General features: G+C 52.3%; 1 protein-coding gene across 2 annotated transcripts in view; it reads left to right on the forward strand.

Annotated features, from left to right (window-relative positions):
• The window catches only part of NTNG2 (netrin G2), a 46,402-nt gene that overhangs the window by 12,558 nt on the left and 6,869 nt on the right, over nt 1–26,975 (forward strand). The window contains exons 3-7 of one of the 2 annotated variants that reach the window (XM_066332797.1): nt 8,046–8,689; nt 19,481–19,653; nt 21,345–21,371; nt 23,223–23,390; nt 25,454–25,522. In XM_066332797.1, the coding sequence (XP_066188894.1) occupies nt 8,046–8,689; nt 19,481–19,653; nt 21,345–21,371; nt 23,223–23,390; nt 25,454–25,522 (1,081 nt within the window). The remainder of the gene's footprint in view (nt 1–8,045; nt 8,690–19,480; nt 19,654–21,344; nt 21,372–23,222; nt 23,391–25,453; nt 25,523–26,975) is intronic. The other variant, XM_066332796.1, reaches the window with a different exon arrangement.

Consider the following 26,975-nt stretch of genomic DNA (forward strand, 5'->3'; position numbering starts at 1 on the left):
CCCTTTTGGCTGTCTCTGCCTCGGTAAGAGCCCCTTGCAGATGGCTGGGGGAGAGAAGGAGCAGGGGAAGGACACACGAGGGTGCAAACCACCCCACCAGCCCCCCTGTGCTTTGAATCCTGTCCCATCCCACCCCGAGCTGACCTTCCCCTGCAGAGGTGAAGCTGCGAAATAACCCCTCACCAACGCCTGGGTGCCTTTCCAGAACCTTCCTATCCACGTGGGCCACCCCAAAACATCCCTTTGGAGGGGCACTGGGAAGGGGGCAGCGATGCCTGGAGGATGTGCAGATGGATGAAGGCTTTGCTGGAGCATTCTCCAGTGGCTCCTGGGCTGCAGCCACCCATGGGAAAACTGCATCTTCCACCTTATGAGACAGCTCCTGTCTTATCTAAAATAATAGAGAGCTTGACCAGAGAAGTGTTTTAAAAACAACACCAACAAAAAGTAGAAGACGCAGCATCTTGAAGAAAGACTCCCCAGAGTCTGCACAGTCCAATGCTGTGCTGCTGACCCCATTAGGGACCTCTCCCTGCATCCCAAAGCTGTTCCCGAGATGTTTTCTAGGTTCAAGTCACAGCAGTGGGGAAAGCCCACGGCCCATTTGGGGGACAAGGGAATCAGTGCAAGAAGAGTGGACCTGAGCAGGCAGATCCCAGTGTCCCCCCATGTCCCTTGGGGGAGAGCACAGACCTTCACCTGGGCTCACAGGGAAAGGGATTTGTGGGGCTCTTTGGCATCACAGGGATCTCGTGTTTCTCCTGCTCCCTCTCCGTGCTCCCAACCCTCTCTGCAGTGAGTTATGCCACTTGCCAGCTGTTGGAAATAATCGCTGTAAATTAATTACGGTTGTTTCACCCCTCTGATCCCTCCCAGCCCATGAATAGAGTGAAAATTAATTGTCAGAGAGTATTTCCAGCTCTCTTAGAGTCCCACCCTGGCCACTGGCAGGTTACGGTTTATGCCCTAAAGCAGGAGATTTAATTACTCACAAATGTTATTTTTGATCATAAAATCACCTTGTCTTGTCATAAATCCAGACAGAGCATTTGAACCCTCAGATCAGGAGCAGCAAGAGTGAAAACACCCTGAAATGTCATTAGGATGAGCCTGTGTGTTCTCCTGGGTAATTCTGTTTGGGAAGCAGCATCACGTCCTGGAGTGATTATTGGAAGAAAAGCCAAGGAAGTCTCCCAAAACACACATTGCTCAGGGTGGCCCTTGTCAGAAATTTGTGTTGCAGAAAATAGGTTGAACTGTGTGTCACTGGGGAGGTGAAGGGTGGCTGGCACTGGGGCAGGGTCAGGCACCTTCCCTGCTCAGCGGGTGATTTCCCTGTGCTGACACAGCCCAGCCAGGAGGGGAACAGAGATCCCTGTGAAGCGCTGGCAGAGTCAGGAAAGCCGGGGCAGGGGATGGAAGGGAAGTGAAGCCCCGCAGCTCAATCCCAGCATGAGCTGGGGGCACTCAGCCGAGTGTAAATCAGGAAAGAAAATGTGCTGGGAAGGTCATTTCACTCCGTCCCGCAGCCTGCGGAGCCGACGGATCCAGCGTGGTGCTGGACAGGGGAAAGGAGAGGGGAAAATAAAACTTGGGGAGGATTGTGTTCCAGAACATCCACAGGACAGGCAGGGGTGGGGTGGGCTGGCCCTGCTCCCCTCTGCAGGTTGGGGACCTTCATGTCCCATGTCCCACCAGCCCTCCTGTGACAGAGGAGCTGTTCAGGGAAGGGGAGGCTGCAGGACACCTGCGGTGGCACTGCTCCACAGCAGGGACATTACCAGGGCAGGAGGGATCAGGTGCACGTGGAGATTTTGCTGATCCCGGGGTTTTTTACAGGATTTGGAGGAAATTTGATACCAATTTCAGGACTCAGTTGCAGCATGAGGGGACACGGGGACTTTGTGAACCTCATGTGGTGCCCTTTGAGCAGAATTTCAGAGGCAGTGCCATAGGTGTCCTGAGGGAAGCAGAAGGGCCTTGGGTGTCCCAAGGGAAGCAGAAGGACCTTGGATATCCCAAAGGAAACAGAAGGTGTTTGGGATGCTCCTGAGAGCTCCTTAAACATCACAGCTGGATGGGGTGGGGGGTACAGAGGGAATTGTCCCCTCTTGGATGGAGGTGGAGGTTCAGACCGAGGTTTCCTTGGTCACAAGCAGTCCCAAGAAGGAGAGAAGGAGGTTCCTGTGCTGTCACCTGCTTTTTCTGACTCTGCAGACTCTTTGGGGGTCTATCAAGCAGCCCTCCAGTCCCAACCAGCAGCAGCACTTACAGGAGAGCGTGGAGACACCCTAGGTCTGAGAAATCTCTGGTTGGGTTTGAGAGCCAGTTCTTAGAGGAAAAACCCACTCCAGAAGAAAGTGCCCAAGAGAAACCCACACAACAGCACCAATCTTTGCGCTGAAGAAATGCATTTAACTTTTTCCCCTTTAATAAAAATCTTCCTAATAAAACACCAAGGATTTCCACCCCTCCACCTCCAATTAAAAAAATACAAAGTTTTGTTTTCCAAAACTCCTCCAAGTTGATGAGACCTTGTCATTACTCTTACTAGGAGATTAATTAAAAACAAGTGGTCCCGGGGTGCTCTAGGTTTTGGCAGAGGCCTTGGATTAAATTCCACCAAGCAGAAGAAACCCCCAAAAGCAAAGGAAGTCCAGGGGGTTTCCCAGCACAGTGTTAAACAAATCACACCAGGTATGAGAGCTGTGATTGAGCATCCTTGGCTGAGCAGTACAGACTCTCACATCACCTACTCATTTTTCTTTGCTCAAATCTCGATGGTTTTTTGTTTACCTTTAATATTATTATTATTATTTTTCTTATTTTTCTTCACTCTGCAGCTAGTGGTTGCAATTGCTTTCCAGCTTCCCTTTGGCATGGAGATCTAAAAGCTGCAGTCTTATTTCTGTGCAGCTTTCACCATTCATAACAGATGTCTAGTTTGTCTAAAATATTCAACAGCCTAATGATTAATCAAGCAATTGCACCTACAAAAATATATAATTTTATGCTATGAGGCTTAAAAATGGTATTATCTGCTGGAGAAAAAAAAATAAAAAGCAACTTTTGCGCTCATTAAGAGCCCTAAAAACCATCTGGGCTTTGTAAAACTGAGGCCTTTTGTTGTGGCTGGTTTCCCCCATTCCCCCCCTTCCCAGCAAGGTGGGGAGCAGCTTCCCTGCAGCATCCTGGATTCCTGTCATCCTGCTTTGTCAGACCAATATCTTGTTTCTTAAGAAATCCTCCTCAAGGAGCAAGTCTCTGCTGTCACCTTCAGAAAGTCTCTTGTGCAGCATTTCTGCCCAGAAGTGACTGCAGGCACCAAGAGGAGGCAAAACCCAAGGGCTGGGTCAGCAGTCACCAGGGCTGGGACACATTTCCAGCTCAAGGACTGGGCCCCTGGGAACCTCCTGAGTGCACCTGGATCAGGACAACCCCCAGTATCACTCCAGGCTGGGGATGGAGGATTGGGAGCAGCTCTACCAAGGAGGATTCAGAGTCCCAGCATCTGAAGATGGTCTAGAGGAAAGATGGGGAGGGCTCTTTATTATGAATTGTAGTGTTAGGACAAGGGATAATGGTTTTAAACTAAAAGAGAACAGATTCAGATTAGCTGTAGGGAAGAAAACTATAATGAGCGTGATAAAATACTGGCAGGGTAAAACCTCAAAGGTGATGGATGTCTCATCCATGGAAACATTCAGGGTCAGGCTGGATGGGGCTTTGAGCAGCCTAACCTAGCTAAAGATGTCCTTGTCCATGGCAGGGGGTGGGACTAGATGACCTTTAAAGGTCCCTTCCGACCCAAATCATTCTATGATTTGGCTCAGAGAGGCACAACCTTACCATAATGCCATCTTTTAGTACACTGTGTCCTCAACAAGGCTCTCACAGTTTGTCCCCTGGAGATTTGGCCTTTTGGGCTGAGCTGGGGCTAAGCAAGGCTGCAACAGTCTTTGGTACAACCCCAAAAAGTGCACAACCAGAAGAGCTGGAAAGCCTGAAATCTGCAATGTTTAGTTGCTGTGAGGACACTCACGACTGATTTAATAGCGTGAGACTCAAAGTGAACTGGTTTATTTTAAGCTCACTGAGACCAAGTTTGCCTGGCTAATGCATCCTGACTTTTAGATTGAAGACTTAAATATCTCAAGACTTTGGACAGATTCTTTGGAGGACACACGGCTTGGAGGAGGAAACCAGATTCAAAAATAATACCTGGAATTGTTTCAATAGTGCTATATCTGATCTTACCAGGACCAACGGAGCAGCCAAAATGTGGCCATCTGTTTCCGCTCCCCCCTGCCCTCCTGGCTGACTCCAAACCACCCCCCCCAAGCAGAAAAGGCATCGAGCATCCCGCAGAGGAAGGACAACTCAATAAACCTAACCCCAAAAAGGAACACTTCATTTTAGCAGAGGAAGCCGTAGTGATGTGACTCACTCGGTGGCTTTTGAGGCTCTCCCCCACCTTGCAGCGCTGTCACTTGGAGGTTATTTTTGAGTTTGCTCTGTTACAACCATGCACCTCCTGAGCCTTTTGCCTCCCCAGAGCCTCAGGGTGGTTGAGGAGATCTTTGGGGGTGCTGCCTGCTGAGCTGAGCACGCTGAGATTGGGATGCACAGGAGATATCAGGGGTTGTGCCCCTCTATTCCCTGGGATGAGCATATGGCAGACAGACAGTTTTCACTCCACTTCTCCCTGCTCCCAACCCTGCCAGGGACGTGCCTGGCCAGCCCTGCTCCTCCAGACGGGACATGGTGAGGGGGATCATGCTTGATCACACTCAGCTGCTTCTCTCACTGCTCCAGGGAAATCTGTCCCGCCTCCCATCCTGGCCAGCCTTTTCTGTTTCCTTGTTGTGGTTTTGTCCTCCTTTTGTTTGATTTGGCCACTCCAAAGAAAGCATCGATAGGAGCATCACCCACAGCCCTGGAGGTGACCACTGTGGCCACGCAAGCGGCAAATACTCAGTGAGATTCATCTCACACCAGCTCAAGTGCTGTGGCTGCTGCACACAAGGAAAGGAAAGCTCATGGCAAGAGCTCTCTTGCCAGGACAGCTCTGAGACACAGCCTCTGCTCAGACAGAGCCACTGAGCAGCAGGGCAGGTTTGTCAAGGAGTTTTCCGCTGCCATCCCAAGGCAATTCTCCGCCTGCTGCACCCTCCTTCAGACAAGTGGCAAAAATGGACCTCGGGGATGGTCTTTTCAGGACTGTCCTGTTAAGCCATCTGTACGGCCACATTGACAGGAGGACCATACTGCAACACAATATGTTGCCTCAGCACAGGAAACACACTCAGAGCCCCCAGCACTTGAGCCGAGGGGGATTTTTCTGCCTTTTCCCTCAGCCACCACCATAAAGCTGAGCTGAGAGGCAGCTCCATCCTCCCCGCAGGAAGCTGTGTCTCATTAGCAGAGGTAAACAATTCCTCTGAACGTGACGAGTCAGGAGAGCACATTAAATCTGTCAATATCTCAGGGATTTTCAATCCCTGCTCCACAACAGCTTGTTGTGGCAGGAGAGGACCCTCCAGCGTGGCACAGAGCCCCACCATAGCCCAGCTGGCATCTCCCCCTCTTTGAGGGGGTTGTGGGGTGCCCTCATCCCTTGACCTCACCCACCCAAGCCAGCCTGAGCACTCCACTGATTTCCCTTGCTCAGTTATCACAGCCGCGAACAAAATAAATAAATCAATAAACAATCAATCCAGCTGTTTGCTTTTAAAACATCAGCCCAAGCACCCATTCGTGAGCAGCCTCCCTGCTGCAGGGCGGGCACCACACCAGAGCTCAGAGCTCAGCCCTTCCCTTCAGCACACACAGAGGTGGCCAAAGCCACACACAGCCCAAGCTGAGGCTGTGACAGGAGGAACGAACCCTCCAGTTGGCATTTGCAGCTTCACCACCGGGCAGGGCTGTGTCAGAGCAAGACTGGGTTGAAAACAGTTTGAGTTTTGACCTGTTTTACCGTGTGCTGCTTTCCCTGGCAGCCTCGTGCACACAAACACAAACAAAACGTGTGCTGCGTTTCCAGGAGTCCCCTCGTGTCCCCAGGGCTGTCTCCCCTGCACAGGAGCCTGGTTCTCATGTACAGATCAGCCACTGGCTGGTTTGTTTTCCCCCCGTGCTGACAGAGCAGCCTCCTGCCTTATTTACACTGTGCTGCTCACATGCTGCTGCAGACACAGAATTATTTGTGTCCTCAGGAGTTTTTCAGGGCTCCTGGGTGCTGTGGCCTCCGGTGACTTTGCAAACAGCCGCTTGCCTTCAGTGCACATCTCTGAGCTCCGAGGAGGCACCAAAGGCCCATTTTATAGACATGGAGTGGAGAAGCTCTGAGTGGTTTCCAAGACTCTTGGCTGCCTGGCTGGAGGTGGCAAAGCCCGGATTTTCCAAAGCATGCTGTGTTACTCAGAAGTTTCCACGTTCGAAGCACAGCCCCACTTTGCACCCCAGAGCATCCACTTGTACAAGCCAGATCCCCTCCTCTGCTGTGCCAAGGTATGCACAGGGCACCCTAAAATAAGCTCACAGGCACTGAGACTCCAACAGTTCCCTAGGTCAAAGCAAGCCATGGACACAGGAGCAGCCTCTTCCCACACCTGCAGCAGCCAGAGACACAACCAACCTGCTCAGAGACTCATTTTTTGGAGCCTCCAGGTACCAGTATCAGCTCCCTGCACCCTGGCACAGCCCTGGCACTGCACGAAGTCCCCAGGGCCAGGCAGGAACACACTGGTCCCCACACACAGCATCTCCCCGTGGCTTCCAACCACACCCAAAGCACCCACAAACCAAAGCACAATACCCAGCACGGTCTTACCTCGGAAGCTGCTGTGCTCAGGAGAGCCAGACCTCACACCCCAGCAGGCTCCTCACCTCCAGCCAGCAGCTCTGAGCTGCTCCAGCTGCTTTATCATCTCCTCCTCCTCTGCCAGGTGCCTCTGCCTTCCTGAGAAGGGTCCCACAGCAGCAGAGCCCGCTGTCATACCAACCCCTCTCCCTCCCCAATCCTTTGGATTTTGATTCTGAGAGGGAGGCAGAATGACAGCAAAGAGATGCTTCATATGCAAGAAGAGGATTTGCAGTGTGTAGCAGAGTTGTTTGTGCTCTGTACCCACTAGAACACAGCCCTACACAATCCCCGAGGCAGGTGTGACCCAAGTGCTCACTCCTGGAGGCAGAGGCTGCAGGGCAGTGATGCTGGGCTTTAACAAACATATCGGGTGAGCAATAAATGCATTGGCACAGCTGCCCACCCCCAAAACTTCAACATGTGGTGTGTGACCTTGACACCGTGTCCTAGTGCAGCTCAGCTCGCTCTGGAGGTGTATCCCTGCAAAACACACACCAGCCTGGCCGTGCACTGGCACTTGTTGGTAAAATGGGATGGCTGGATGTTCTCTCCCACTGCTCAGGCCTACAGGCAGCGGACATTGTCACCTGGATGGGATGAGCCATCCTTCCACCCTGTTCCCTGTGGGTAGGCGAGGAGCAAGGCACCAGGAGCACGAATCTCTGCTCTCTCTGCTGCTGTTCAGTTGTTTCCCAGCTCAGAGCTGGAGAACCTGTGTTTCCCTTCTCTAGCTGTGCTCAGAGGCCCTGGGGGGATGGTGTGTCAGGAGCCATGAGAGGCAGGGGTGTGCTTGGGGGGTTTCAGCCATTCAGTTCCTCCAAGGCAGCAGGGATGAGCACAGCTTTCCATAGGCTTGTAAATCGGCCAAGCTTCACCCAACTTTCTCAGAGACCATCTCAGGGAAGGAACTTTCTATGAAAATTGCCCCCGTGCCAAATTGAAAAGCCCTTTCCCAAAGGGCCTTTCAAAGGAAACAGCTCAGCCGTTCTTACAGCTGAGGCAAAGCCGCATCTTTCTGCCTTAAAGCCGTTCTCAGAAACAGCATCCTCCAGAGCCAGGCCCCCTCCAGCTCAGCCCAGCAGTTCACGCTGGACACAAGCAGCCAGACCCGTGTGCCCACGCTGCCCAGGCCATGCCCAGGCTTTGCTTTCCCCTCTGGTGACCGTTGTTGTTGTTCCAGGAGAACCCGTACCTGTGCAGCGACGAGTGCGACGCCTCCAACCCCGACCTGGCCCACCCGCCCAAGCTGATGTTCGACAGCGAGGACGAGGGGCTGGCCACCTACTGGCAGAGCGTGACGTGGCGCCGGTACCCGGAGCCGCTGCTGGCCAACATCACCCTGTCCTGGAACAAGAGCATCGAGCTGACCGACGACATCGTCATCACCTTCGAGTACGGGCGCCCCACCATCATGATGCTGGAGAAGTCGCTGGACAACGGGAGGACTTGGCACCCGTACCAGTATTATGCAGATGACTGCATGGAGGCCTTCAGCATGCCAGCACGGAGGGTCCGGGACCTCTCCACCACCAGTGCCAACAGGGTCCTCTGCACCGAGGAGTATTCCCGCTGGGCGGGCTCCAAGAAAGAGAAAACCGTCCGCTTCGAGGTGCGGGACCGCTTCGCCATCTTCGCCGGCCCCGACCTCAAGAACATGGACAACTTGTACACCCGGCTGGAGAGCGCCAAAGGGCTCAAGGACTTCTTCACCGTGACCGACCTGCGCATGAGGCTGCTGAGACCCGCCCTGGGGGGCACCTACGTGCAGAGGGAGAACTTGTACAAGTACTTCTACGCCGTCTCCAACATCGAAGTCACCGGCAGGTAACGGCTGCTGTGTTTCTTTGGGCGTCTCTTCTTGGAGGGATGAGAAGAGGGTTCTTGCTAGAAAACTGAAATCAGCGTTTCTGTCGACCGAGAGAGAACCATTTCTCCCTCTGACACCCCTTCTCCTCAGGCAGGACAGCAGATGTGTCCTTGCAGGGGCACCTCCAAGGCTGTGTCCTCCTGCAGCTGGTGCTGGGGGAGCTGGGACATGGCTTGGATGGACACTCAGGGTCTGAGTTCCCTCCAGTACCCTGTCCCAGCTGTGCAAACACAGCCAGCCTTTGCCCAGATGTCTCAGGGGTGATGCTGGTGATATGGGGTGTGGAATGAAGCTCACTCCATTAAACTCCAGCTCACTGCCAGTACAAACAGGGGGGTCATCCCCAGTCAGTCCTGCACACCCTGACCAACCCCAGCCAGATGAAGTTTGGGATGAGGGCAAACCCCCTGACAGATCTGGGGCAGAGGGAGCAGGAGGGGGTTTGTTTCTCCTGGGGTTTGTTTCTCATTTCTCTGTACGATGCCATATGTTACGTTATGACATCAACCGAAAAAGCAAAGTAAGGTGGAAAAGTGCCGAGATGGCTGATTTCCCATCCAGCTTGTGCGAGACTTAGAGGCGAGAGGGGAAGAATCTCCCCATCACCCACCCCAAGCTAACAAGCATCACCACAGCGACAGAGGAGCCATTTGTATCGGTTCCAAACCGTTTGCTTCTGAGACTTGCAAGTAGAAATGTTTGCAGGTGCCACTAAGGCTGGCTTTGAACAGGCTCCAAGGGGAAGGAAGCTGCAGTGAGGGATGGGAGAGCCCTTTCCACCCGCCAGGGCAGGCAGGAGGCAGCGGTCAGGGTCTTTCTCACGGCGTGGTGCCTGTCTGGGATGAGCAGCTGTGGCTCTCAGCTGGATTTGGGGCATTTTGGGCTGCCCACCATGGGGATTGCTCAGCGAGGAGCCCAGGAGGGCTCAGGCATGAGGGCAGAGGAGCAGGAGAGCACCTCCACATGTGTCTGGTAAATTAGGACTAAATGTTGGACGTCAGTGCTTGTGCAACGAGCTCTAGCTCTAGTGTGGAGTTCAGCACAGATAACCAAGGACTTGTTACTGCTCCTGCAGCAGCCTGGGGGTACTTGATACTCCAAAGAGTTAAAATATTCTTGGTGTCCCATGAACACCTTCCTCCTCCGAGCCATTATCTTTCCTGCCTGCCCCGGGCAGGATTTGTTGTCTCAGTACTTTGGGCTTCAGGTCATGCTGGTGGGATTCCACCCAAACCATCAGCTTTTGGATTCACTGGCCAAATTTAACACCATTTCACAATAGCGGAGATTGATTCAAGACAGAAAATCCCTACAAATTCTGGGGAAAGAAGCAGCTGGGGAAGGGGAGGAAAACCCCTTGCAAACACACCCAGGGCTGGAGGAGCCGCAACCTCCACAAGACATCCAAAATCCCACAGCCGCCCGAGGGCAGCTGGAGGCTGGGGATGGCCGGGCTGCGAACGCCCTGTGGAAGCTGCAATGCTGCTGTTTTAGCCGGGGCCAACCCGAGGCAGGTCGGGGTTTTGCTGGCTGATCCCCGCCGGCCTCTCCCGGCGCTGGCGCGGTGCCGGCGTGGCCGCCTGCCCGCGGCTGCTGCAGCGCAGAGCGCCTCCTGCTCCGCCGCTTCTCCCTTGGCTCCGCTCGCCAAAAACCTGCCCCAGCGCCTCCTCCAGTGCAGCAGGGCCGCTGCGAGGACAAGGCTTTTCTTTGGCTGGGAACAGGGGGAAAAAAAACCCCCTCTGATATCTGCTTTTTATCAGCCCAAACTCGCCAGTTCTGAGCAGGTTTGCGCTGTTCCAGATTGCTGGGCTGGTTCCCAGGAGGGGGGGACAGGGAGGAGGTCAGTGCCTGTCCTGTGCTGACTCTGCCAGCCCCCATGGGCACAGGGCAGGGAAGGTGAGCAGCTGAGGAGCTGTGGATAAGTGGTGTATAAGATGGAGAAGCTCCCCGTGAATTAACTCTGCTCCTGTGATTATTCCAGTCCCAGCAAGCAGGTTTTTGCACTGAAAAGCAATCTAATTCCAGCTGTAAGCAAAGCCAGTTACAGTGCAGGGACTAAAACCAAATTAAATCTAGTGTATGGCTCAACAAGGGATGGGTTATTGAGAGGAAGAGAGGAGAAATCAATGTGAGCCTGACAGGAGCACTGTGCAGGGAAGGGGGGAGGAAGGATGGGCAGGGATGGGGATGGACACACACTGCCTCTTCCAGGACGTGTTGGAGGAACAGCAGGAAAGTGCCCAGATAAAAGTGAGGTGGTGTTTGGGATCCACTACAGTGGGCATGGAAACAAAAGGGAAGGTGATGGTGAAAAAATGAGAGGTCAAGGGCAAAATGCAGCCAGAAAATTCCACCTGGAGAGGAGAGTGAGCAGCCCCAAGAGGCTGAGGGAGCTGTACCTGCCCGTGTGTGTGTGGAAGTGCAGGAGCAGTGTGTGCCCTCGCTGTGTCCCTGAACCACACCGGGATTTTGGCAGTGCCCACAGGGTGATGGAGCACTTGGCAGCTCATTTCCAGCTGATGTTCATGGTCAAGGGGAAGAGCAAAATACTTTGCTCTCAGAGCAGACCATGAGCCCAGGTGGTTTCTTGTGCTGCAGCCTTAACTGGTGGGTTCAGAGAGCTTTCTGTGATCCTCTCAGTCCAGGCACTCCTGGCCCCCATCCAAACACACCCTATCCTTCACACCAAGGAAAACTCTTCACCACAACCTCCCAGAGCTTTTGGAAAAAGCAGAAAGAGACAGAGCAAAGGACACGGGGACAAGGGGAAAGAGTTTTCTGCCTCCTTGTGTCCTGTAGGCCAGAGGATCTGGTGAATCCTGGCGGTCACTGCTTCATTCCTGGGTGTTGGTACAGTGGGCTGGTCCCTCAGGGTCTCCTCTGCATCTCCTCCTCCCACAGCCTCAGCCAGGTCTGTCTCTCTGTTCATGGCTGACAGTTTATTTTTACTCCCTTTCTTCTTGGTATATTTTTTTTTCCCCTTTCTTCTTCCATCCTGTCCCTATTGATCTGCAGAGTAACTGGAGATGCAGAAGAGTCAGGACAGGAATAGACACAAGCAAGCCCTTGGCCTGTGTGCTGTGTGTGTGCCAGGCAGGGTGGGGAAGGACTTTTCCCCACAGATCTCTCTATTCACTGCTTAATTTTCTCCTCAGTGCAGCAGTGAGCTTGGGCACGGGTGAATGAGCTTTCCCTGGCTTGCCAGAGCTGTGGTGAGAGCCACTGGTTCTGCTTCCATTCCACGCTGGGTCTCTCTGGAGTAATTTCTTCCCCTTCATAACGTCAGTCACTGCCGTGCTCAGCGGGGCACGCTCCATCACGGAGACATTAATAAACTGTAATTGAAGTTAATGTGCCATGGCCAGGACATGTGGATCCAGTTAGGAGAAATCAGATTGAGCAGAAGTGAATCAATTTTAGGCTGGTTATTAGGATTTCTCCCCTCTGTCCTGCCCTGCCCCAGTGCATGCACTGTCTGTCTGTCTGTCCATCCTGCTGGTGATGAGCAGTCCCTGGAGGAAGGCAGGAGGAGGGAGCATCCCTCATCACTGAACAGTTCCATGGAACAGAGCCTCCTCTCTGGCTGTGCTCAGGCCAAAGAGGCACCAACAAGATGGGGTTTCCAGTTTTGAAGTGGCATTTCCTTTCCTCACTTCACCAACTGCTTTTCTTAGGCTTTCCTTGGCTGCTGCTTTGCTTACACTAAAAAAATGAAGGGAAAGGCTCTTTATGCTCCCCTGCCCCTGTCTCTGGTGTGTTCTCAGTGCTGTGCATGGATACTCTCCAGGAGGATTTTCCCTCCACATGACTCAGAGAGTTTGTGCTAGTGGAGCAGAACAACTTTGGCCAGCCTGGGGCCAACAGCCAGGATCAGGCACTCCAGACCTGGAGGACCAAGGCCACCCCCAGAAGCACCTCCTGCAATAAATGAAGCTGGAAATGGTCAGTGGTACCCACATGCAGGGGATCTATTTTTCTGCATTTGTGGTGAGTTTTGAGATGTGGAGATGACTGATGCTGCACTGCTGTTAAAGATGAATGAATTCCTGGTCACTGCCTCCTTCTCTCAATGAAGGCAGCTCAGTGCACTTCCCCTGTGACTGTAGCTCAGCTTGAACCAGGGCTGCCAGCACAAAGCACATCCTGGCTGCCCCTGAGCTGCTTTGCCCTGGTTGGACATTCCTTCTTCTGGCTCTGTTGTGGGAGACCTTCCAGCTGATCTTGACTCCTCCAGCAAAGCTGTCTTTAAATTGGAGAAAGAGTTTGGTCTATGGAAGAGTCTCCCGTTGAGGGTCTTAGATTTTGTGTGGTGGCTGGTGAACATCTCCCCCTGAGGAGCAGGCTGGGACCTGCACAAAGGGGAACAGGCAGGGCCTGGGGTGGATGATCTGTGAGAGCACAATCCCACTGCTGGGGCATCACTCCCAAAATAGCCACAGGCCCACCCAAACATCCCCCAAGAACAAGCCCAATGCCCCTGCAGCCCTCAGCCAGCTGCTGCTCACACTTGGCACGTGGATGACCACAAAAACCAGGGCAAGCACTGCCTGTGCCCGTCCCTGCTCCTTCCCCTGCAGCTCCTGGCAGACAGAACTCGGGTCCCAGGAGGCAGCAGCATCCTCGTGTCAAGGACAGCCAAGTCTGTGCCACCAGAGCACCGTGTTCCTGAGCCCAGCCTCGCCTCCATGCTGGGCAGCCCCCAGGAGCTGGACGGCCGAGCTTCCCTGGCATTCCTCTGGGCTGGAATTAGCTGGAGTTGGAGCAAAATCTTGCTCTTGGTCATATAGTTAAATTAAGTTAATGTGCAGCAACCGTTTGCTGGAGTCCTGCAGAGGTTTCTACTCCCACCGCAGCGAGGTGGGGAGGAAACTGAACAGGAGGGAGAGAGGGAATTAGTGAGAAACCCGGAGAGCTCCTCCCTCCCGCAGACACTGCTGACACTTTGTCGATAGCCAGAGACAGATGCCCAAGGTCCTATTCCCTGCTCCTGCCTTCAGTTTGTGAAGGGTTGTATTCCCCCTCCGATTTTGTTGCCGAGTTGTGTCCGGCCCTGAGCAGATAATAGAATTTCATCGATAGACTGAGAAGGTGATGTATGTTAAAGCACTTAATATAAAGAGACTTCTACAGGAGCCCAAATTCAATTTGGCCAATGAACTCAATTGCAGGCATTATTGCATTCCAGGAGAAAGACCAAGAGCATTTATACACATTACTCTGCAAATATTTATGTTCACATATCCGTGTGATGTCCTCTTCACCCTTCCTCCCTTCTGCTGGCCGATCCCCTAATGGAGAAGTTTGGTTTTGTGTTTGCTTTTTAAGACAGCTTTGAATATAAATAATGTTTCACCAGTCAGCAGGATCTTGACAGCTGGTGAGTGTCAACTTATTTAAAATAAATAGCCTCTCGGATGGGAACAGCCAGCTAGCATGCTCTCCACTTTGGCATCTTTTAAATTGTCTCATCTTTGTAACCCAAACCTCAAATCATTTCAGAGGGCAGCGAGGAGGGTTCCTTCCTGCTGGGAGGACTCACCCGTCCCTACCACACGGCCAAAAGTAAAAACCCACAAGGAAAACAACCCAGTCACAGACCTCTGACCTAACTCGGGGCTTTTTTCAGCTCTTTGGCTCTGCGCAAAGCAGTGAAAGCCAGAAGCCTCTCACCCTGGTTTAAGCTGACAAAACCAACACGTTAAAATGGCTTTTCCTCTCCTTCAGCCCCTACACCTCAGAGAAGCTCCCAGCCCTGCTCCTGGGATGAGCCACCGCTGCCTTCTTCATCCCCTTGAGCCCTGCCCCAGGACTGGCAACAGCAAACCTCTGCCAGAGCAATCTCCCAGCCAGGCAAATCCTGATATAAACGCTCTCCACAAAGGGACTGTGCTTCTTCCATGGCCCAGCCATTAGAAGCTATTTTTACCTGCTTCCACACGCACAGATGGGCCAGAAACAATCCAAGCTCAGCACCCGTTATGCTTTGCCCAAAAGATTTGCTCCCTGCTTTTGCTGAGCTGCCAAAACAGTTGCAAAAGAGCAGGTAGAAGTGGGTAAGTGATGGCCAGGCAGCTGCCGGAGCGTGCTGCGAGCAGCGGCTGGGGATGACAATAGAGAGATGGAGAAGAGTTATTCATGTTTCCCCGAGAGCCCAGATCAGTTGAAACATCGTTTTCCTTGGGGACGGAGAGGAAAGAGCTCCCTTCAAACACATCGTCCCGTGAGACTCATTAAAGGCTCATCAATTACAGTGAGAGCAAACAATTCAGGGGAAAGCTCTGATAAGCCTTCCTCCGGCCGGCAGTCATTAGCGGCTCTCCAGAGCTGCCTCTCCCCGCACCAGCAGGAAGGGAGCAGGGGGGCAAAGCCGAGCCCATGGAGGGAAAGGCAGGAGTGTGACGGCTCAGAAGGCAGCAGGATGGGACCAGCAGTCTCCTGAGTATCCCACGGCCATGCAGAACATCCTCATGGAGAGGAGAGCACAGGCTGCGGCTGGAATGAGGCTTGCAGGAGAGGTGGTGGCCTTCTGCTGCTCCATGTCCACGATGTTTTAAGGAGCTCAGGGCAGTCAGTGTTGTCTCATGGGAGCTGGGCAAGAGGCACAAGGGGATGGAGCAGCTCTTTAGGTCCCCACTCCAGCCCTACCCAGCACAGCAGTGTCACTGCAGCAGGCCTGAGGAGGTGCCAGCATCCCAAGGCTGCTCCATCCCTGCAGGAAAAGAGTGGGATGAAGAGATGCTCTTTGCTTTTCTCTGCCTCACTTCCCTGCATTGCAAGTGGGGTTGTAAAACAAGGAAGAATCCTTGGAAGGAAAATCAAAAGGCTGGGATGGCTTTTTGAAATTACTTCAAAAGTCATTATTAATGAAAGCTCAGGGAAAGGGGCTGTTTTCCCACTCCCAGCACGGAGGGAGGTTTGCTGCAGGTTTGCTGCACTCCTGTGTGTGGGCATCTCCTTCCCTCACACGTGGGCTTGGCACCAGACACCTCTCCAGCAGCTCACTGCTGTGACCTCCAGGATGCTGACGTGGAGAATTGCAGAAAAGTGTTCTTTATGGCTGAAAAAAAAATAAAAAAAAAGAGAAGAAGAAAGGGGAAAAGAGGACACTTCCCTGTAAACTTTCCTTGGCACTCCAAGCTCTGTGATGTTCCCTGGTGGAGGCATTTGGCAGCATTAGAACCACACTGCCCCACTCTGAGGGAAGATGACTGACCTGCACTAAAATAAACTCATAAATAAACCTTTGTGCAAACTGTGACATCTTGGGGCACACGTTGCTCCGACCACTCCTGCTGGGAAGAGTGTGAGGCAGTTTTTGTTTAATGCCAAGTGCAGTGGTGTGACCTCCTGCCAGCCTGGTACAGGATGGGTGTCCCTGGTGCCTGAGGGTGCTGCAGGTCCTGCTGACCCTACACAGGCTCTGAATGCCCACCGAGAAACAGCACTGTCAGCACAGCCTTGACCCAGGAGTCAGAGAGGAGGAACACTCCCAGATCTCCTCCAGAGCCAGAGAGACCATATTGCCACCAGCACTTTGCTGGAGCAGCCCCGGGGCTGGAGCAGGGCCACAGCTGCCTTCTGCAGGACACAGTGCAGGTGTCTGCCCCGCTGCTGATTTTTAAGCCTCATTGCTAAGTAGCTCCTAACCTTTCCCTTCATCCTCTCCTTCCTGCCGTGGCTGGGAGCCGAGGAGGATGAGCAGAGGCAAGCAGGACCAGCAGCTCCCACCCAGGGGACTGGGCTAATGCCATTTACTCCAGTCTCTGCCAGCTGAGCCTTGGCTGGGGAAAGGCAGGCACAGACCATCAGCGTGTCCTTGGGCTGTGGGCCCAGAGGAGGAGGCACAGAAGCCTGAGAAAGGGGTTGAAACTGAACCACTGAGCCCGAGCTGCAGAAAGGCCGAGCTGCAGAGACCTCTGCCCAAAATGGGGCTGGCTGAGGGTGCTCAGATGTTCACCATTAAATAATGCAGCCTGATTGATTGGGCTGTGCTGCGGGGTCAGCCTGCTGGGGTTACAGTTCCCTGCTTAGATTGATGATCCTCAAAGGTCGAATTCAGAAAGCAATTCCCTGGTAAAATTGATCCTTCGGATAACAAAACTTCTGCACAGTGGCAAAGGGTCTAGCAGTGAGAAAAATCAGTGACCCGAACACAGGCAGGCAAGGTGAACACCTGCCTCTGCTTCCTCTTGACTTCATTTTCCTTGTTTACACCAATTAGGAAGTGAGGGTCTCCCCCGGGAAGAGCAGTGCTCTATCACTCCTCACTGGGGGACGTCCATGAGCTCCCTCCCTGTCCCCATCCCACGGGGCAGGAGGCAGCTGGAGCTGTCCCAGGAGCTGGAGCTGGGCTCCCTGCCCTCCCCAGCAGCAAGTGAGCAGCGTGTGTGTAGGAGCAGACACTTCTGGCTGCCTCCTGCTCACACCCGTGCCTTGGCAAGGCCAGGTCCCGCTGCGTGGAGAAGGATTTGTAGCTGGAACCAAATTAACAGTGAACAGGTCTCACCTTCCTGCACTGGGAGCCAGAAGCACCCCAAAATATCTGCTTGGCTCCTGCCAGGAGCAAGGATGTGCCACATGTGGAGGGAGTTGGTCAAAGCTGCCTCAGGGGCACCCAGGGCTGATGTCCCCACTGGACTGGTCCGTGACTCACAGGGTCAGACATTGGAGCCAAGCACCACCCTCCACCTCATCCCAAACTTCAGAGAAAACCAGGGATGTGACAGTCCCTTCCATCCTTGTTCCCATTTCCCTGGGGCCCCTAAACCCCCTCTAGGCTGGATGCTGAGGCTGTACCCTGGAGCTACCCCATCCCCTTGCCTCCCTCAGAGGAGGAGGGAGGAGAGCTGCAGCTCCTGAAGCTCTTGGCTCTGCTCAGGCAGGGCCCAGAGCAGCAGTGGTGAGGCTTTGACCTGCTTTAACCTGCTTTAACCCACTATCTTGCCTGCTTTGCTCTTGTCTGCTGGTTTTGAAGCGAGAGAAGGAGGCCACGCTGTGTGGACGCTGAATAATTCAGAGCCAGGCTCCGCAGCACCCCGGGGCTGGGCAGCGCCTCTGCCAAAGGGCTGGGACAGCTCAACTCAAATCCTTCCTCACCACAGCCAACGGGGACCTGCAGCATCTGAAATTCAGCATCCCTCCTGGCTGTAGGTACCAGCCAAAGCCACTTCCTTCCCCTGGCTGCTGGGATTCGTGGCTCAGTCCCAGAGCACGAGTGCTTGGAGGCTGTCAGTGCTTTGAGCCGTGACGCGGCATCTCCAGCCCTCGCTCATGCATGTTTTGAGTGGAGCATGCTGAGTGTGTCTGCCTCTGCTCTCTGGGCCACGTTTTCTTCTCTCCTCCCTTTTAGAGGCTGCAAAATTCCCTCTGCTTGGTCAGACACAGGGCAGGGTTGTAAGACTGGGAGAGATTGTTCATCCAGCTTATGCTTAGCCTCTGAGCGGGGTTTGCTAGAATTAAGGACAGGGAGGGGAGGGAGAGGAAAAAAAGAAATCATACGTGAGGTCAGCTTATCCAGCCATGCGTGAGGAGAGCACAGCAAAGGCAGCCTCAGGGGGTCAGGCAGGTGGCTGGGGAGCTTCTTTGGGGGCTCCAAGGGAGAGGGGGAGAGGCAGCAGGAGCAGGGGGCATGCGCAGCACCAGCACCCAGACTTCAGCTCCCAGCCTAACCCAGGCTGTTTATCCCCGTGCAGACAGAGCACAAGGAGCAGCAGGCCATGTTTCCTCTTGTCTTCTCTGCAGGCAGTTCACTCCCTCAGCTCTGCATCTCCTGAGCCCTGTAAAAGGAAAGCAGTGCCCCATCAGACTTCCCCACCCCTGCACAGAAGGCACGGCATTACTGTTTCCTAATGCTTCTGCTTCTGAGAGCGTAAATTATTGCACAAAGCAGGGAAAACCATCGGGCTGTGCTAGGGATCGGCTGTCTGGAATGAAATGAGATGTTTTGGTCCCCAAAGTCTCTGTCTGATGGCCTCAGCTCGGGCCCAGGAGTCACCAGAGCCATGAGTGAGTTATGGGCTCAGCCTTTGTGCTCTGCGCAAGTCACCTCCGGAGTCTGAGCAACAGGAATTATTGTGCATGGAGATAATTATTCCCTGCGTACTGCACTACAGCTCATTAAAAGTTTCTTAATGTTTGCAAATTGCTGAATAGCGTTTTTAGTTGTTGCCTTCTCTGATGAGGCGGGGACTAACTGGTGGATTCTGGTGGTGGCTTTGTTGTCTGTGTTATTTTGGTTACAGCAGGCTGGAGCTGTGCTGCACACAGGGGAAAGGGTTTGTCCTGAGCAGCCTCACACCATGGGAGAAAATGCTGTTGGCTTTGGCACAGGGCACAGGGGGCAAGGGCTGGTGACACCAGCTCCTCCATCCAAAGCCAGAGACTGCCTCCAAGTAAAAGCCTCCATCTGAGGTAATTACCCAGCTTCCTGTAACAGCCTAAAATGTGAGGGACTCCTTCCTGGCGTCTCAGCTGGAGACGTTGACTTGCCATTGAACAGTCTGTGCTCCTCAGAGGAGTGAAGTGTCTCACCTTGGGCAAGAGGCTGCAGATCTGCCCTGGGTGAGGAGGTGGACATTGAACCCCAGCACCAGATACCTGAGGAAAGCTGCTGAGTTCAGTAAGAAATACCTGCAGGAGGAGCAGGGAAGGGGTGACCAGCCCAGCCTCAGCACATTTTCAGCACTACACTGGGGGCAAGGAGGAGCAGCAGTAACACCTGACAGCTCTTCCCTGTCTTCTTCCTCCAGGTGTAAATGCAACCTCCACGCCAACCTGTGCACCTTCAAAGAGGGCAGCCTCCAGTGCGAGTGTGAGCACAACACCACGGGCCAGGACTGTGGCAAGTGCAAGAAGAACTTTCGCTCCAGGTCCTGGCGAGCAGGGTCCTACCTGCCTCTGCCCAATGGGTCCCCCAATGCATGTAAGTAACCTGCAGGGAGCCAGCCCTGCTCTGGGCAGCACAACAACACCCACAGATGGGAGCGGGTGCTCATCTTGTCCCCCTCCAGCTGGAATCAGTGCAGGATGCTCAGCTTTCCAAAGGGAAATGGGTTCTTCTTCACTTAAGGGGGATCTGGTGGATGCAGAGGTGATGTGTTGGCTGCTGGCAGAGGAGTGATGAATCCGAATGATGGTCAAGAATAAAGATGGTGACTTTAGGCCAAGATACAACCATGGCTTCAGGGCAATGCCAATTACTGTCCTTTGACAAAGGCGTTGTTAAGCACAGCAGAGCTCTGAGCAGCCCAGGGGCTCTGTGCTGGCTCTGCTCAGCTGCAGGAGTGCTGGCTGCTCCCTGGATCCTGTCCCTGCTTGCTGGCATTCCCGGGAAGCACCGTGAGCCGCGGTCCCCACGCGCAGCCCCAGCCTCCTCTGGCTGCTGCTGGAACATGGCTCTGACAGCAGCAGCAGCAGCACACAGGCGAGATGAAGGATGCATTCCCACCATCCTCCGAGCAGGGAATTGGGGCAGGAGGCATCACAGATGGGCCTGTTTCTCCTGGGTTCCTGTCCACTCCACATTAGCAAACTTGTCTAAATGTCACGAAGCCACAGTAGCCACTCCGGCCTTTCAAAGCAGCAGCTTTGAGCATTACCAAAGAGAATCTTTTCTCTCCCTCCTCCCAAATTTTTTGAAAGATTTATGTGCTTTAAGATGATCAAAGCTGAAATCCAGGCTCCGAAGGCCGTGACGGGAATGTTTTGTGTGTGCCAGGGCTGGTAGATGAGCAGGTTCTTTGAAAGGGAACGAGCTTGTCAGCTCCCACCAAGCAGCTGCATTGCTTCAAAGGAGCCTGGGAGAGTTTCTGGTGTTGACAGGCACAGACATGCTGTTCTCTCTCTTTCCCTACCCTCCATTCCTTGTGTCTCTTCCTATTTCTCTTTCTCCTCTGCTCTTCCTTCTTCCGTTCATCTCCCGTCCCATCTGTCATTCAGTCTTCTTTCTCCTCCCCACCCCAACTCTTCTCTTCCCCACACCATCACCCTCTTCCTGTGCCCCAGAGGCAGCTCTCTGAAGCCCTCTGCTCTTGGTAGTCCTGCCTCTTCCACCACTGTGCTTTATATTCACACAGAGCTGAGACTTTCCATGATTCACTCACATGTTACAGCAGGAGGCCCATGAACGTGTTTAAAAAAAGACTGGACGTGGCACTCAGTGCCATGGTTTAGTTGATGAGGAGGTGTTAGGTCATAGGTTGGACTAGATGGTCTTGAAGGTCTTTTCCAACCTGGTTCATTCTGTGATTCTGTGGCTCTTTAGTCCCCTGTTCAGACCCCTCAGCTTGTCCTTAGCCCAGTGCTCCTGTGTGCTTGTCCTTTGCTGGGCTTTTGCAGCAGCCCAAGGAAATGGTTAACAGAAAAAACCCATCAGCAAGGACCACACTGGTTTTCCTTCCCCAGGTGAAAGGCTTGAGATGTCAGGAGCCCAGCCAGCGTTGTCTGCTGGTTTTGTGCTTTGACAAAAGCAGCTTTTAAGCTGTAGCAGCAAACTGATGTGCCTGTGAGCAAGCCCCCACTAATTAGCTGCTGTTCAGTCCCATGTTGTGTGTCTGTGTGATCTTCTGATGGTGTCCTGCTTCCAGTGACTGGGCTTCCTCTTGTTTTTTCCAGGTGCAGCTGCAGGCTCAGCCTTTGGCAGTAAGTAAAACCCTGACTGAAATGCTGGCATTTAACACCTTGGTGCATGATCCTTGTGGATGTCACTAGGAAAAAAAAATACGGTTATTTCCTATCCATTATCATTTTCCAGGCAATAAGTCTTCCCTAATTGTGCCTCATTTTCTGTCCTGTCAAAGAGTCTTATATTTTCTTCCTCTGACTTCAGCAGCCTCATTTTGCCTCTTCCTCTGGCATGGTTTCTCCCCATGAGGTTCGTTAGTATGGCAGCTGGAAAGGAAATAAAAAAAGACTCTTCAAAACCACCAATGCTCACTGTGAACTCCCCCTTAACCCCCCAGTACTGCAGAATTCTGCTCTGAGAAGGAGCTGGGTGTGAATTATTTGGCATAGAACCCAGTCTGGGTCACCTTGGGCTATCAATAAAAAAGCATATAGAGTGTGTGTACATCTGTATGTACACGTGTATGTATATGAACAAATGTCTGTGAGGTGTCAGCAGCAAAGGCAGAGCTCAGCAGGGATTTCTGCTGCAAGATTGATGGCAGGAGAGGGCTCCTTATTTAACAAAGCTGGAGATAGTTGGATATCAAAGAGCCTGGAGTTTTGGGTAAGCAGAAGACTGAGTTTGAATGCTGTGGTGCAGAGTGCCCCTCCAGAAGAAACAAACCAGGGAGCTGAATGAATAATGAATTCTTTGGTTTGCAGGCAAGTGGGAAGAATTGGAGGAGGAATCGTTTCAGGGAAATGCAAATGCAATTAAGAAAAGCACACCTAATAGGAAAGTGGAGGACAGGCTTTCTGAAATGAAAAATGAACCATATTCAGATTTTTTAGCCGTTAAGTGCATGAAATTTTCAAATAAAAATTAAAGGTCTCCCTTAAGTAATTTAGGATCTAAAAAAATATAAATGTTTGAACAGTTCAAAATATTCTTCACCTTTCTCTTCAAAACCATTCTGATAACTTTTTTGCCTCCCATTTACAAAGCTTGGCATCTTCAGCACTACTTTTGTTTCCCTGGAAAACATTCCCCATCAAGATTTTCTGTGGGGCAGAAGCCGGGAGGGTGCTGGGAGCCATGTGCAGGAGGTGGACAGGAGGGATTTATGTCCAAGGCCAGTTAAGGAGAGATTATTTAACCCACATAGGAGACTAGAAGTGACCTAAATTAAGTATTTAAACTAGCTCAGGGCTATTATGAAATTAAGCACGATAATCTGCATGAAGCAGTGAGACAAACAAGGACAGGAGGGCAGCAGGTGTAAGTTAAGCAGGAATTTGTGTCCCAGTGTTATTTTAGTCAGGGCTGTTGTGGGGTGGGAGCCAGCCCAAAATTTGAAGGGTACCACTGGAAACAAACACATGCCAATGGTCCTGGTTGGCTTGGATGGTACCAGGTAGTTTGGGGAGGGGTGGCAGCAGGGAACGGCACCGTGCAAGGAGCACAACTGGGCACGTGGGCATAGGGCAGTGGGAGCACAGCTTGGCACAGCTGGGGGCTCCTTGGCACCTCCTGCCCGCTCCTCACCCTATCTCTGCCCAGACGTGCCTTCATCTCCCCTTTTCAGCTTAATTGGCAATTAGTTTATGATCGAGCTGTAAGCATTTAAGCCAATATCTGCACCAACAGAGTAAGCTGATACAGCCGCAGCCTGCAGGCCCTGCTCACACACACACACATGCCCTCGCTGTGGGCAGCGTCATCCAGCTGCCGTCGCCTTAATCCTGCCGGTGCCCCAGTTGTGACCGTGCTGAGAAATCAGTCACCAGTTCAGCCCAGCAGCAGCAGCCTCACGGGTGTGCAGGCTGGCCTGGACACCCACCATTGTCCCCAGTAAGTGCCTCCCAACTCTTCTCTTTGCTTGTCAGCGTACGAGCGACCGCAGCGAGTAAACACCGCAAAAACCACCACCGCAAAAACCACCACCGCAAAAACCACCACCACCACCACCTCAACCACCACCTCAACCACCACCACAACCACCACCACCACCACCACCACCAGCACCCCCCTACCAGCCACCACCACCCAGCCAGGTGGGTGCCATGTTCCCTGCCCCGCTCAGAAGCCAGGGCTCTGCTCCCAGGCTCCTCTTCCAGCTGCTGTGTTGGTAGCCGTGGATCTCTGCTCTGTAGGATGATTAAGGGACATGGATAAAAATCACCCTGACTTGGTTCACTTCCCCCAGCCCTTGTATGCTGTTGTGTCTGGCACGGCTGCCAGAGATGCTCTCACAGCTCTGTGACAAGGCAGGGCAGGAAAGCAATGAAGACTTTTCTGACCTGCAATAAATTTAAACCACGTATTTCTCTGCAAGGAGAGGGGAATTGTACCCCATCCTGCTCTATCCCTGACCTCCTGCCACTTGCTGCTACACTCAGAGCAGCACACAGGTTTTGCTCTGTCCTTGCTGGTTGAACCAGTCCTGCACCAAATCCCTGTGGCCAAACTCATGGATGTACTGCAGGTGCAGTTTTCCTAGGGCAGAATTCCAGTTTTCCCCAGGTGGCCGCTGTCCAAGCAGCCCAGGAGCGTGCGGGGCTAGAGCTCACCCACACGCCAGAAACATCCTTTCCTAATTTCTGAAATCACCCCGTGGAGAAAAACTTTTGTCCTTTTTCTGGGGGTTCCTCCTTCTCTCCCCCCCTGAACAAGGAGACAGTGTTTTTCCTTGTCTTTTGGAAATGAGCAGATAAAACTTAACAGCAGGACATTTTTTTAAGCTGCTCATGGGGGAATTAGACACGCATTCCTCCCTTTGCCATGCTTTCAGGGCCTGATATTTCCCAGGAGGACGTTTTACACCCACAGCATGTTAGTAACAGTCTGTCTGGGGGAGCTGCCAGAAGCCAGTCAAAGGGATGAGGAAACTTGATTGCATGTTTATGCAAATATAGATATATTCATGGAAGTACCCTGCTTGAGGAGTTAATCAGGGAGCTGAGGGTTTAAGTCCAACTTCCATGGAGTTGGAGTGACTTTGGAAAAAGAGCACAAGGCTCAGCTCTGTTGGGAAGAGCTCCTTACCCAGATCCATGCTGAACCTGTGCAGGAGGAGGTTCATCCACCTGGAGCTCACCCCATCCCCACAGCCTCAGCAGGGCCAGGTGATCACATCTACATCCACACAATGCACTTGGCGTCATCTGATTTTTATCCATGCTCACCTGTAGTGACATTTTAGGGCTGTTTTTTAGCTATGTTGGTATGGGTAGCTGCTTGGTGTGTCTCTTGTATGATTTGCAGTGCTCTGCCTTTATGGCACCCCTGGCACAGGCAGGGCAGTATCTCTGGAGGGTTGGGGTGCTGGGGGTAACCTCTCCTGCTCTGAGAGCCATCACTGGGTTTGTTCCTTCCCCAAAACCTGCTTCCTGGGCAGAGAAAATGTTTTTTTCCTAATGCTTTCACAAACTGATGGCAAGGGACAAAATTAATAAACTGCAGCCCAGCTGCCAGGTCATTGGCTTGATACAGCCAGGCCTGAGCTCCTCACTCTTCACCCCCATCCAGATCCCCATCTGTGCTTCTGCAGAGCCAGGTCCCAGCCCAGGATGGTGTGCCTGGGAGTGGTGACAGTCCCTGGAGGGGCTGCTCCACAGAAGGGGCAGCCAGGGCCACCCAGCAGCTCAAGGACCTGCTCTTACCTGGGCAGCATGAAGGGTTTGATACCAAAACTCCACTGTGTGCCCTTGACCAGCAGTAGGGAATCAAGGCACAGCTTAATTCTGATCTGCTTTTGACCAGAGATGTTTCTCCTCCTCCTCCATATAAAATATAAAGTATTTTTTTTAAAAACCATGACAATCCCAAGGGCCTGCAGATCTAATTCTAACCTGGGCCCCAAGGGAAACACTTTGCGAAAGAACTCCTGGCTGGACACATTTGCAGGAGGTGACCCTCAAGCAAGTGTCAGAATCCCAAAGTGAGATACTCTGTTGTAACCCCCCCTTCTGAATTTTAGAACCACTAAAATCCCTCCTTGCTTTAAAGTCAAACATTTAAACCAATCCTGCCAGAGCCCTGCCCCATCCCTGCGCTCCTTCAGCCTCTAATTGACACACTGTCTTCTGCCCTCTGAATTTCTCCTTCCCACCATAAGCAAGCATCATCAGACCAGCCTCTGAGTTTGCTGCCTCTGTGCCCGTGACAGAAACACAGAAAAAATCAGGTATTTAAAGCCAGCCCGACGTGTTTTTCCCTTCTCCTCGGTGCCTCCGCACACCAGTGGGTAGCAGCACGGCAGAAGCAGCGTGGCACGTAGGCTAGAGGAGTAGATTAGATTTGGGTTGTCTCTGGGTTGCATGGAGCTGCTAGACATCTGCTTCCTTTGGCTGCTCGTGGTGTTTTCGTGGTCAAGGTGGAGCTGTGGTCGTGCTCGTAGGATGCTTTCTGTGCCCGGTCGTGCGGGGAGAGGGGAGCGAGGGATGAGTTCACGGGCAAGGGCTGTGGTCTGAAGGCAGTGCAAGCTGCCAAAGTGGGTAGAAGGAAGAGAAATCACAGAGTTACCCTTAGGAGGATGAATTAAGTGCTATTCTCCTTTGCCTTCTGCAGTTCTGTTGTTTCAAAGCTTTCCTTGAAGCCTGTCAGCTTCTTCCTTGCCATTTGTTACATTTTTTTCCCCATGTTCAAAATAAGAAGAAAAAAAAAAAAAACCCCACAAAACACAAAAACCCCCAAACTTTTCCTTTTTAAATTTTTTTTCCTGCTTCAATTTTCCTCCCTCTAGGTCATGACAGTCTCAACAGTGCCAGTTCACCTCTGGGAAAAGCAGGACCAGCCTGAGCCCTGCTGGGTGGTACCAACTCCAGCAAAAACTGAGCACTGACAGCCTGGCTTTGGGGCTGCCTGCAGGAAGGGCATCCCATGCTGATGTTTTAAGAAGGGGTTTTCCAGGCTTCTCCCCCAGTGCTGTTTGCCCCAATGGTTTTTGCTATGAAATGTGACTTCTTGGTTCAATTTATTCCACTTCCTCAGAAGCCCACCAAGAACAGCAATTTCCAGCAGAGCCGCCCATCGTTTCCCATTTTTATGAAGAGGGTCTGGGGCAAAATGTGTCTTTATTCCCCTCCCAAAATGTAAAACTGTCCATTATGGCCCAGAGCTACAAAGGGAAAGGTTCTCAGGATAATGAGCATTAATAATTTTCTTGGCTCTGTAAATGCGATTGAGTGGAGGTGTATGTGAATGACTAAAAAGCAAAATGCCTCCAGGGCTGTTTTTTATTGTGACTCTAATTAAACCCTTGCCAATTTGCACAGGGATTTTTTCATATTCTCTTTAACACTGTATTAATATCAATTGGTTTCCACTTTCCAGCTGAAAAGGACAATGTCTATCACCTTCTCTTAGAGCTTGTCATTAAAAAAAAAAAATCTTTTTTTTTCTTTTTTTATTCTGTATTGTTTATCATCCCCTTGATGAGGCTGGGAAATCACATTTCTCTCCTACTCGGGTTTGTCCTTTGAAACTTGGCAAGGATCAAGAGATTTTCTTTTTTTTTTCCTCCTCCTCCTTATGTTACCCAACTGGAGCTTGAAATTAATAATATGGCTTTTAAAATTTTTAGTCCCTGGTTTGTTTTCTAGCAAACCTGAGGATTGTTACCAATACTGAGAAGCAGG

The sequence above is a fragment of the Sylvia atricapilla genome, chromosome 19 (genome assembly GCF_009819655.1).
Source record: "Sylvia atricapilla isolate bSylAtr1 chromosome 19, bSylAtr1.pri, whole genome shotgun sequence".
Classification (NCBI taxonomy): Eukaryota; Metazoa; Chordata; class Aves; order Passeriformes; family Sylviidae; genus Sylvia; species Sylvia atricapilla.